This window comes from Jatropha curcas, chromosome 7 (genome assembly GCF_041381405.1).
Source record: "Jatropha curcas cultivar XTBG-Jc1 chromosome 7, XTBG_Jcur_1.0, whole genome shotgun sequence".
Classification (NCBI taxonomy): domain Eukaryota; kingdom Viridiplantae; phylum Streptophyta; class Magnoliopsida; order Malpighiales; family Euphorbiaceae; genus Jatropha; species Jatropha curcas.
In genome coordinates, this window is record NC_143157.1 from 28,235,200 (window position 1) to 28,248,018 (window position 12,819).

The following is a 12,819-nucleotide window of genomic DNA, read 5'->3' on the forward strand; positions in this document are numbered from 1 at the left end:
TTCACTTAATTATTTGAAAATAAAATTTTAAAATATTTTTTTCCCAGAAAAACTCAACCTATATTTCAATTTTCCAAAGACACTTCAATTGAAACGCTTCATCCCTGATGTCATTTACAAGAAAAAAAAAAAAAAAAACATGAATCCGCAAAGCTTATGCAGAAAATGCCAACATGTTTCTTGCAGCTTTCCTTCCTTTCGTCCCAAACATTTTGTTCCATCAATAAATGGGGTAAAATTCTAAGATTTCACTCCAAAAAAGATAAAAGAAAAAAGAAATAACCATTGACATATAGACATTACCAATTATTCTCTTTTTTAGAAGATCAGTAGTATTCAAGCCATAGAAGCATGCTTCTTATCTATTAAATTAAAGCTTTACCAGCCTGAAGCACTTCTTCTCTTCGAATCGGGTTTTCCTTACAACACCACACCCTTTTCCCTAGTGGTGAGGAATCGAAATAAGAAAATGGAAAACAAATGACATTTCGTGTGTGTGTACATATCCGAAATCCAATTATTACAAAGATTAGAGAGATTTATATTGGCATTTTTCGCGCATAGCCACACTAAGATTATGACTGAATCGATCAGACATCGCCAAGTGCAACTTGGGACTGATTGTGTTCATGCATGTCTTTCCTCTTTCTAAATTCAGACGGAAAAGAATTTTAAGATCTAGGGCTTCCCTAAATCTGTATCCAACCATGCAAAGGCATATGAGCTTCCTTATATCCTCATCGCATCATGCAAAGGAAGAGATATATATATACATATATTTCGACCCACATCTACGAGTAAACAGATTCAAACCACGGACAGCACCATGAAATTAAAATATACACAGCCATATTCCGTGCGGACAGCACTTTTACTAGCCACTCAATATATTTCTCAATAGCCAATTTAGACTTCTCAGATAGATTCTAGAATATCTTCTCTCTCTCACTCGAGCATTTTCACATTAGAAAATACCGTCAATTATCTTTGCTACAATATGAAAACACGTATATCCTGATTTGAATATTTACCAACAAGACATGGACTGTATCATCAACCCGAAAGCCTCCAAAGTAGTATTGTCTTATTAGAAGAGCTCCATCAACTGCTGGGCCACATCTGCATCACGCAGTCACATAATATTGAGGAATTAGCAAAAATAATCATTGGTCAAACCTAATATATAATTTCCATAACCTAAAAGAAACCTGAAACAAAAAATTAACTGCAAAAGCCAAATGATGTCCAATTTTTTTAAACCAATACATGACTTTTGTCTTTCAAAGACGAAGGGTGTTTCAGCAATCCTGACTGATCGATTGATTGATTCTGTTAATGAAAAGTATGCATAGATACCTTGGATAATGGCTGGTGTTGTTTGAAACTCCTGCCACATATTTTGGTAGGAAGCCAGATCCAAATTCAGAAACCTGGCAGCAAGGTAGGCAGCACCAGCAGCTATATGATGAGGTTTAAACTGAAGCCACAGTGAGCTCCGAAGCCTACAAAACAAAAAGAATACTTTTAAGTTCTGTGCCAAAATCACCATTGTTAAGCAAATGATAGATGCATAATACTGAAACCAACCAGATTGGCGAAATTAATATGAACAGGCAATATCTTCAACTTAACATATATTCCGACATTGACAGAAGTCACACCAGCGGTAAGAGTAAAAGAGATAAATATACAACAATAAAACCAAGCATTAGATTCAAAGTTAGAAAGTAAAGCAAGTCATTTCTCTTACCAACCAAAAATGCAGCAACCCAGGAAGAATAGTTTGCAAGAATCTGTGCAGGATAGCTGATAGAGTAGCAAACTATAACAAACAAGTTACACTCATCTACAAACACATCTACTCCCAGGCCCAATTCTGCTGCAGGGGCTTTTTAACTCCACAGACATACACAATTCTAGTAAGAAACAAACAGAAACTAAGTGGACGTTTCAAACAATTAACTGCTTAGACCAGTCATCTGCATCTTCCGCCCAACAACTTGATCGTGGAAAGGCCCGTCAAAAACACATGCATAAATGCTCATGAAGCAACCATCAAACCCCAATTATAGGATACCACCATCCCAAATCCTCTAGCAGGTGCAAGAAAAAGCTACAAGTAACATGTATATTCACAAGACTAAAAAGATGAGGTATATTTGATACACATCCTGAAGCTAGAATAACACACACACACCCAACCACCAATGATAACAAGCGAGTTCTAAGCTTCGGCTGAAATATGAGAATGAAGTCATACAGTGTTATTTCAAAGCTATAACTCATAGCTAAAAGAATAAAGTGATTCTGGTAATGAATACACATGCAATAAGATTGTATCTCAAGTAGGATAAATTGTAGAGCAATTTCTTAGACAACTTGCAAGATGAAAAAAAGCAAAGGCACAATAAACTTATGAAAGCAATAGGTTGAGAAACTGAACTAACACAAAAGAAACATCCATGATATAATAGCAACATAATGCAACTGGCAAAAAAAGAAAAAGAGATCACCTACTAATCTTGTTATTATGTGACCATTAATCAAATATGTTTGTTTTCTCCATATTTTTTATTATTATTTCATGGCCTTTTCTATCACGAAGGATGGTAGGGATAGACAGAAAAAGTTTAGTACTTCACATTGTCCACATACAAGGTACATGAAATCCTACAATAATAAGCAGGTTTCTGGTAAATGTGCCACCCGGGAAACCAAACACACAATTTAAGTGAAGGAGAGATGTGGGGAGATAACATTGCTAATATCAAGTTGCTATATAAAAAAAATACAAATGCTACATAAGCTTCAAATACTTGTTTGTAGGCTTGCACCATCCTCAAGCACTAACCAGGAAAATTTGTCAAAGTAACACAGATAAAAGAGGTTAGAAAAAGAGCGCATAATTAGGAGAAATCAAAAAATTAACTAAAAATCTTTAATCTGAGGATTCAAAAAAAAAAAAAAAAAAAAAAGGAAATAGGAAAGAAAATGCCAATTATGTATGGTCTAGTTGGTCTCATCATTCCTTAGAAGTGAGAGTTATTTGGTCGAAGTCTCCCATCAACGGTTTTTTACCAATTTGGTAAGATTTATTAAAAGAAGAAAGCTATCCCTGTAGTGTAGCTCACAATGAAATTCCAATCCATTTGCCCTTTAATGAATCTTAAAGAACAAAGGAGAAATAAAATAATGGTCTTAACTGCTAGGGTTAGCTCAATTAAAAATAATATAAGAGACACCACAGTTTAAGAAAATGAAAATATCACATGCTTACCTCCAACAATATGATTATTAGGTCATTAATGTAGATTGTATGCTTTGCTCTTTTAGAAGTTCACTTATATATATATATATATATATATATATATATATATATATATTTTTCCCTAGTATCTCAATGAAGGTTTTTCCTTCATGCAGATTCTTTGTTTAAAAAAAATGCTGTTTTATGCAGGTACTTTAATCAAGAGGACAAAATTAAGCAGAAGGTGCAATTGGTGTTCCCTTTTGATAATATAACAGATATACTTTCATAATTGGTGAAATAAGTGATGGCAAAAAGCAAAGAAAGGAAACCAAATTAATAACAGAGAAAAGGAGAACATTTGTTCATGTATATAATATATAGTATATATGTTTATATGGATGTAGATATTAATTAAGATTAAGAAATAAGGAACTAATATATATATATATAGATATGTTTACATGTGCATAGATATTAATTAAGATTAAGTAGAAACTAAAATTTTAAAGTTTAAACCAAAGATAGGTCACCTATGCCCTCAAATCCAGTACTGGAAGTCCACAAAATGGAATGGGCATGGTACCATATGATTGTTCCCTACAAAAAATTGAGAAGTAGAAACTACCACAGGAAGTCATCTAGGTACACAAGTACCATATATAAGCAGGAACAACTAAAGAACCCATCCATATGAGGGCCTTAAATAAATAGATGGACGTGTATCCCCAATCCCCATATAGCCATATACTGACCAACTTTTCATCTGGACCATCCCAAATAACAGATCCATGCCAAACATACTATGCAGCTGCACAACCTGTTGACAATCATGTCTCAAATGAAATAGTTGTTGATAAATGGTTGAAATTTCCTTTGGTATAAAACTACTGTTGATAAACAAAGTTGACTAAAAAATCGCATTGTTCTATAAAAGATTTTGAAAGTACAGCTGCAACTGCAAACATACCTGAAATTGTATTACAATAAAACTTACAATTATACACACATGTTAGAAACACAACTGGCACAGATCCTTTACGGATATGTCTGCTAAAAAATAATTGAGGGGAGCAAAAGAGATCCTACAGAGTCTTTGATCTAAGCCAAGACAATGGAATTCCCCCAATCAGTGTGAAGTGATACCTGTGGGACATGTAACCATGTCTCACAAACTAGAAGTTTGTCTACAGAGGCCAGATGAATCATTCAAAAAAAAAAAAAAATTACGGAAAAAGGGGAAAAATTTTTGCAAAAATGGTTTTGGAGGTTCTGAGGCTATCTTTTGTGCAGATAACCAGGTTGATGGGGAATATAACCAGAGTTATGTGACCCACACATATCAGCAGTTCAACTTCAGAGGTTTAAAAAAAACTTTCCATGCACAGCATATCAATCCGCCGGCTAACAAGCACGTTAATCTTGTGTATACCCTGCAATTATATGCATTCCAAAAGAATCAATATCCCATTCCAGAATTACAGCTAGAGTAGGTGATCGAAAGAAGAAAATTATTGACACGACTATTACACAGTTTTACACCAAAAGTGTACAAGAAGAAACCCAGCACATCCTCCTCCATGGACCAAGTACCACGGAACCTCAACAAGTGTTCAAAGCTTGAGATTGAACACTCACCAGTGAAATCTACATTGAGACATAACAATAGCTGTAACAACATTTCCTAAACCCGAAACAGTATCTAAACTGAATTACTCTTCAGAAAATCCACATATAAATATGTTCACACAGAACCAAACCAAATTGCTTCCAGAAGAAAGAAGCTCCGATCAGAACCTTAGCATATTAGTTCAGTTTTGTCACTAAAACTAACTGATTACAAATGTAAAGCACCAGTAAAAAATCTAAGATCGAATGAAGTAATATAACAATGAAATGATAAGCTTACCCTTCACTGACCAAGTTTAATGCCAGATTCACCATAATAGTATGGGAAAACCCTAATTTGTCAAGGACAGAAGTAAGAGGGGCATATGGATGCTGCACGTTAAGTTCAAAATTTAGAGTTGTCAGTATCATTTGTTCAGCCTCAATCACACGCTCCCGGTACTGTTCAAACCAATCCTGTATAATGCAATTCATCTCATGTCAGCACCACTAGAAACTTAGCAGTTTTACTTTATCTTTTGAAGACAGCTCAAAAATTGAACAATGATAATACGTGATAAAAGGGGGAAAGGGTCTTAAATGGTTTGAACAACTATTGCAAGTGCAATTGCACAACTCATATGTATTTCCTTTTTTTTTTTTTTTTTTTTTTTTTTGAGCAACAATAGTTCTCAATCTGAAATTTTTTGCAAAACAAGAGGAAACCCCTTTTTTAAGTCATAGGCAATTCTTTAATTGCCACATTCCAAAACCCAGAGTTTCCATTCATGAAAAAGTTCAAAATGGCATGCACGCTTTTTTTAGTGCTTTCTCTAGTAATTTTATCAAGGAAAAAACACATGCACTCGCACAAAGGCAAGAAATGACAACTCCTGTAAGATGGAAACTTACAACAGGAAGCAGGCATGATAAAAAAGTCATGTCTTGCTTGTGGAAAATCTCACAAGATGCTCTCAGTACATTGTTCAAAGGGCGTGGTGTCTCCTCAGACTTTGAAGCAAGAAAAAGAGCAGCAGTAGCAATTAACTGCAACAATGCAGACCATTCATGATGAGCACAATTGCTGTAACCAGGAACATGAAATATGATACACATGCATCTTGAACAAACACGCGAACCACAATACTAGCAAAGTCCAAACATTAAATTAGAAGCAAGAAAGAAGAGCTAATGAACTATTGATATTTGAACAAACAAGGACTTGAAAACTTACAAATCTGTCATAGCAAGCATGCGATCTTCGAACAAAAAACCGATGACACAAAACCATGGCAGTACCTATAGTGGTTTGTGGCCTGGAAGAATCAACATATAATTAGTGAATCAAATAAATTCTAGGAAATAAAATTAATAACCTAAGGCAATTAAACAGCTGTTTCCTTAGTAACTGTAGTTAAAATAGTGAAGGAATCCTTTTAACTCAGAAAGAAAGCAACATAATTAACAAAGACACTCAAGATGAAGCACTCACAACTCAAGCTGTAATCCAAGGTTCTGAAGGAATGCACAATAAGAATACCGCAAATGTGTTTCACGCAGTGCATCAATACCATCTTTTCTTGATGGCGAGTGTCTCTCAATCTCATCTCTTGACATAAACACTGGTTCATCATCTTCCAATTTTGAGCGGTCACGTTTGCAGCATGTAGATGTGGATGTCTCAGCATTTGACCGCATAGGAGGCACAGAATTATTGTAGGTTGAAGGAGCAGCTGCACTTTCATATGTAATGGGCTGTGCAAGATGCCTCCCACCATCTCCCCAGGAACCAGCACTAAATTTTCTCCTTTTCAATGATGGAGCACCATGAGAGGGGTTGTTGTAATTGTTGTTATTGTTGTTGTTGTTGTTGTTGTTGTTAATATGGTCTCTGAATTTGTCATGGAAATGATTATAATTCCAATTATGGTTATTGTTATTGTTCCTTTGTGTGTTCATACTTCGGTTCCTGTTATTGTAGTTGTTTCTATTGTGAGAGTGCCAACGATCATCATGGAGAGTGCCACCTTGTGAATGGTAACTCCGTGCAAAAGACATAGTTCCTGAAACATTATCCATATAACAAATAAAATATCAAGTATCAACAAGTTATAGAATGAAATGTAAATTAGACTTGTCCTACGAAGATGAAAGTAGTAGCTCATAATGCTGTGAAGCTGTTTTCTAGTCTCCAGGGTAGCCAAACCTCAAAGATGTCTATTTCTTGTAAAAAATTCATAAAATTTTTATCATTTTCGATACACAAACTGCGACATTATTAATTAGGAACTATATTGGCCAGTTGACCTACAAGGAAGCGGCAAAGCGGGCAAATTAAATAAGAAAAGCCCAAACTTTAAGTTTGGGTCACCAATAATTCAGACAGATGGATTTTTCATTTCTTCACATTCCAAACCAATCACTCATATTCACCATCTATCCAGAAAGAAAAAAAAAATCAGCGTAATTCCTCAATAAGCATAGAAGAATCTAATCAACTCCAATCGTAAAAATCCCAAAAAAAAAAATTATCCAACAGCCATACTATTTCAGTACAAATATCAGATCCTCCAAAAACATATCGACAAAACAAAGCATGCACCCATAATTCAAAGGCATAACGACTAGATTAGAGAATTAAAACCCTAGATGTAATCCAAATATTATAGACAACAAAAATTACCTGATAAGTTAGAAATTTAGATCTAAGCTCCGTGATTGAGGTAAAGATCAAAATTCCGAATGAGAATTTTCCCCTTTTTTTCTTCAAACTGAAACTGATGCGAGATTGTTACAAGGGTTTCAAATAAAGAAAAGAAAGCGTAAAGAGAGGAGAAAAGAAGAGAAACAGAGATGGCTACAAAAGAAAGAGACGTGAGAAAAAGAAGATGAATATTAAAAAAAAAAAAAAAATTTCTTTTTACTCTTTCTTATCCAAAAATTCGGTGGTTTCTCGTTCGGTGAGCTGTTGTTAGGTTTTTCTTCTTTTTCTTTTCCTCCTTTTTTTTTAAAAAATTTTTAGCTGCTTCGGTAAATTCCAATCCGCAATCGTATTTAATTTGCAACGACCACAGTAATTATTAGCTAACGTGCGCGGTATGCGTATCATGCCAGGCTACGGGCCCATTTGACTCCGGTTTGGACTTGGTCCAGGATGTACTAATGTCAAGAGTCTGTTGGGCCAGTGGTAAAGTGAAATCTTTCCCCTTCCTATACATGAGAAGGGAAACGATTTTCTTTTATTCACAAAAGAGAAGGAAAAGATTCCCTTCTCAATCCACCAGGAAACTTAGATAGTAACGTGTTAGAAACTTTTTAAACCTTTCTTAAACTTCTAGGAAGCACAAATATTATGGTCAGAAAGACATTTCCTTCTCCCGCCAAGTTTTCGTTGCTCTAGCCTGCTCTTAAATGGTCTTTTAACAATTTTTATTAATGTATAAGTTTTATCTTCAAATAAATTTAAATTGATTTCTTATTTCTATTGGGCTGAATTGCCCTTAAATGGGCCCTAATGTAATATGTAACGTAATATGTTATGTGCGCATATAAACTTATCAGATGGCAAAAAGGGGGGTGAGGCTGGGCCGCTGGGCCGTTGTTCTAGATCTTAATGTAATGGACTTAAACTTTTACCGTTATGAACTTCTTTTTTGGAAAACTTGCCCATAGTGCTCAGAGCCCAACCAAAAGCCATGCTGGGCTCCTAGGCCTACAATCTATGTTGGGCCCTCAAACTCAGGGTATTGACAAGGTTTAAAGCATAAAAATTTGTTGCACTCTCCAAAAATTACGTTTTTCAGATATCAAATTTGAATTATTACTCTTAAAGAGAATGAGGTAAAGCATTCAATATATTAAATCTAAAAAATAATACATTATTTCACCGAAAAACACTTATTTACACCTAATATATATGGATTTGCAGTATTATGGGTATCATATAGCAAACAAAGAAAGTTTTTCTTATCTCTTTTATATATATATATATATGTATATATTGCTTGACATGTTTTCCATATTTTCATATGAAAAACATAAAGGTACATTTTTTTTCACCAACAAAGAAGAAAAAGCTATGCACCATATGCATATAAATACTACAACTAGTATGTTTCTTTTAAAGTTTAGCGCATGATCTTTGCTTAGTTGTTTTGTTCCTGCGGAATTTGAATAATTGGTCTGGCGTTTTTAGCAGAAATCATAAGACTAGCTGTTCTTAATACCACCCACAAGGTTGCATCATGAAAGAGAGATCCGATATCAAAGATTATTATATATATATATGTAAAAGAAAGGTAATTAATTGTTAATTTTTTTAATTGCTTGGATAAATGTACTTAATGGTCCCTAAAAGCATGTAAAAGGCCAATCCTATCGCATTAACCATTGTTTTTTTTTTTTTACCGCCTTGAATAGCTTTTTTTTTTTTTTTTTGAAACAAATGAAATTATTATCAAATGCTTAATCATCTTGAATTAGACACTGTAGAGAGGTCGTGGAAATAGCTTTCCTTGTAACTGGTTGTGCCATTGGTTTTAAGAATCTAATCCCGTTTAAAACTCTAATCCATGTTTTAATTAAATTCCGTACCATTACAACTTAAAAGAATAAATTTTCGTTATAAAATATGGTAGGCCGTGTTTTGGAAAATGGGATTAACCTTCAACCGTTTGCTTCCCTCTCACGTGACGGTGGATTGTTAGATCTTCATTATCGCTGCCTTCATTAAATAACAACTCAACTACGTGATTAGAACATATAATCCAAACAACATATATATAAAATAATAATAATAATCCCGTTTGATTTTATCATGATTCTACGAAACTTGTTTAGAATTTTTTTGTTTCTAAGACGAGAGAGGTTTGGAGAACGGTCTAAAATTGAAGAGATTATAGTGTTGAGAACGAGTGGTTCAATATTCTTCTACTTTAAGTGAAGTCGAATGTTTGATTTTCATGCACAGAGTAAATACTCACCGAAAATATTTTACCCTTTAATGAATCATTTCAGAGTAATCAGAATTTAATTCTAAGTGAGTAAGTTGAATATACCTATGGTTAAAACCAAAATAACCACTTTGTTGATAATTACTCTTCCAAAATAGACTAAGGTTGACCCATTTTAAATTCATGCATTGCCAACTCTATCCACATTTATGACACATATAGTGTATGGAGAGCCCAAAATAACTGTGTTATAATAATGGAACCCATTCTTCAAATTTTATCCGTAACCACTGATCATTGATCACCACCAATTACCGAATCCACAGGCTTTAATTAGAGCCGACCAGCTATATATATAGAACAGGAATTATAACTGGTTTTAAAAGAAGAAACAACAGAGGGAGATATATATAAATTGTGTTGAAGTTGGACTATTACAACTGTAATATGAGTCATCTAATACTGGCTACAGTGATCATACTAATTACAGCATTCTACTTTAAGGATGTTGTCCAAAATAATTAAGATAAATATAATGTTAATTCACTAATTAATTAGATAAAGAAAGTAAACTGCATTTTCAGGTGATTAGATAAGCGAAAGTTGATGAACTTAATTGATTTGCAAGATCAAAAACTTAAAGATTAAAATTCTCAATATTAAAAATGTTTATCTGAATATTAGCTCAGGTTGGTGTTATCATTTTCTCAATCCAAGATCCAACCCCACCTTTCACGTTTAGGGCACGTGACTCTTCACTGCACGTAATCACGCAAACACAGAAAGGAAGAGGGGTCAAGGATGAAAAGGACACACATGGAAAGAGACTAAACAAGTTCCCATGTGAGCTCTTCCCTCTCCTTAATTTGGATACCCAGATCCAGAAATTCTATACAAAACCAGTTAAATAATGTAGACCTCAAAAAAACATGGACCACAAGTGCTGGTGGCGCTTGTTTTACACTCTCCTTCATAGAGAGTGAGGTCAAACCAAAACAAAAACCCTCATTATACATTTCATATCTCATCAAATCATTATAAGAAGCATCCATCTTATCTCTCACTCAATTTTGTTCCTCAAAACCCACCATCTATCTCTATCTCTCCCTCTGTAGATAATATGTAACAGCAAAAATGGGGAGGAGAAGAGAGAAAGATTCGAGATCATCACAAACTTTACCTTCATCACCTTCTCATTCTTTCTCTTCCTCTTCTTCGTCAGATTTTGAGTTCACCATTTCTTTATCTCCTCGCAAATCCTCCACTGCTCTATGCCCAGCAGACGAGCTTTTCTACAAAGGGCAGCTTTTGCCTCTCCATCTCTCTCCTCGTATTTCTATGGTCCGCACACTTCTTTTAGCTTCTTCAAGCACTTCTTCCTCTTCGGACACCACCACCATCGCCTCTCGCGACTCCACCGGCAGTTCCAATGACTCCACGTCCTCGCTGTTCAGTAACGATCTCGTCTTGCTTGGTGAGTGTGACTCTTCTAGACCTAGTTCGGTCACTGAAGACGACGAGTTCAAGCGGCTTAATAACAATTATAGTCACTTGAATTCTCAGATCAAGAAAAGCAACAAATACTTCTCTTTATCAAGATTTTCTTCCGTTTTCAAGAAAGAACCCAAGAACCGTGAAAACGACGTGGTATCGAGTTCTTCAATGAAAAGAATGAGTAACACGGCAAAAGAGGTTATAAGAAAGTACTTCAAGAAAGTGAAGCCATTGTACGAGAAACTTTCACAAAAACAACAGCAAAAAATGGGAGTTGTAAATCCAATAATGTCATCAACAGCAACATTAAGCAGTAGTGTCTCTTTCTCTATTAAATCGGAGAGATCTGACGTCTCTATCAGGAATAATACAACGAAAGAAAGCAATGGGGGATTTTCTCACTCTTTCTCGGGAAACTTGAGGTATCCAAGAAGAAGAAGCTGCGTGTCGAGCTGCCCGTCTTCGATGCGGTCATCTCCAAGCCACTCTGGCGTGCTTTCTAGAAAAGGCGGGCTTATGGATTCAAGCACAACAAGTAGGGTTGGCGGTGGAGTATATTATGCAGATACTTCATCAATGGAGGAGTTGCAGAGTGCCATTCAAGGTGCAATCGCTCATTGCAAGAACTCCATGATGCAAAACAAGACTATGATCAGTAATGAAATCTAATTAATTAATTGTTAATCAATGAATCTTTGAGTTTAATTAACTGAAGAAAATTAAGCTAATTTACTTTTAATTAATCTTTTCAGAGACATGCATGGGTAAGATATTGGTTTTGTCTTTTTTAATCTTTTATTTATGTCTCTTGTGGTTGTAACTTGTAACGTGGAGGTAAAAGCTGCATGTGGAGTATTAATTAATTCTGTAACACCTTTTTAATTACTAGCTCGATAATATGTAATAACGGATTAATAACTTGTTAATTTTTACTACAGTATATATTTGTCGTTTTGTAGTTTGTTTTTGTAAGAAAGAGAATAGGGTTTAGCTCTTTGTGCTTGATATTTTGAAAAATGGGCATTAAATTATTTTAGAAAGATTGATATTTTAATTTAAAATAACTTTCATATTTTGGATTTTCCATAGCATATGGTTCAGAGGCCTGTATATATGATTTTGTCGTTTAAGAAAGAAGAATTAAATAAGTGGGGCCAGGAATCATCCATGTGCACAGGAGTAAATGAAGCTTTATTCAGGCTGGCCGGAATCTCTGATATAAGGGATAAGACGGTGCATTTATTATGCCATATATATATATTTTTTTCAAATTTTCCAAAATTTTAAAATTTGGATATAGAAAATATAACTAATAAATTAATTAAATGTGAAAATGTATATATGTGTTTGAATCCAAATCTGTTGGTACAACCCAAGTACGTGTGTATTATATATACTGCCTGCTAATTGCAAGCATTATAATTTTTTCCCAATATTAATAATTGGATTTTGATGAGCTACATAATTATTATATATCTTATTCATTTAATAAAATAATTGATTAATGCCTTGGTTTTC

The 12,819-nt window shown here is 34.5% G+C and overlaps 2 protein-coding genes across 5 annotated transcripts; one reads left to right on the top strand and one right to left on the bottom strand.

Annotated features, from left to right (window-relative positions):
- Positions 1 to 798: 798 nt before the first annotated feature.
- Positions 799 to 7,884, bottom strand: LOC105631959 (cyclin-T1-5). Of its 4 annotated transcripts, XM_012214199.4 has the most exons (8): positions 7,780 to 7,884; positions 7,539 to 7,632; positions 6,348 to 6,918; positions 6,090 to 6,171; positions 5,768 to 5,902; positions 5,157 to 5,332; positions 1,357 to 1,502; positions 799 to 1,119 (listed from the first exon to the last, which is right to left on the bottom strand). In XM_012214199.4, exons 3-8 carry the CDS (start codon positions 6,911 to 6,913, stop codon positions 1,088 to 1,090), a joined length of 1,137 nt encoding a protein of 378 aa, XP_012069589.1. In that variant the 5' UTR covers positions 6,914 to 6,918; positions 7,539 to 7,632; positions 7,780 to 7,884; the 3' UTR covers positions 799 to 1,087. The 4 variants fall into 4 exon arrangements, 3 of the variants coding, with proteins under 3 accessions (XP_012069589.1, XP_012069590.1, XP_012069591.1); XR_001046755.3 differs by lacking the exons at positions 799 to 1,119; positions 1,357 to 1,502; positions 7,780 to 7,884 and adding exons at positions 4,154 to 4,680; positions 4,778 to 4,894 and having other exon boundaries at positions 7,539 to 7,772; XM_012214200.3 differs by lacking the exons at positions 799 to 1,119; positions 1,357 to 1,502; positions 7,780 to 7,884 and adding an exon at positions 4,154 to 4,680 and having other exon boundaries at positions 7,539 to 7,773.
- A 2,954-nt stretch (positions 7,885 to 10,838) lies between these two features.
- MAKR1 (membrane-associated kinase regulator) lies at positions 10,839 to 12,241 on the top strand. The gene has a single exon (XM_012214196.4). The coding sequence runs from the start codon at positions 10,942 to 10,944 to the stop codon at positions 11,968 to 11,970; it is 1,029 nt and encodes a 342-aa protein (XP_012069586.1). The 5' UTR covers positions 10,839 to 10,941; the 3' UTR covers positions 11,971 to 12,241.
- The last annotated feature ends 578 nt before the right edge of the window (positions 12,242 to 12,819 follow it).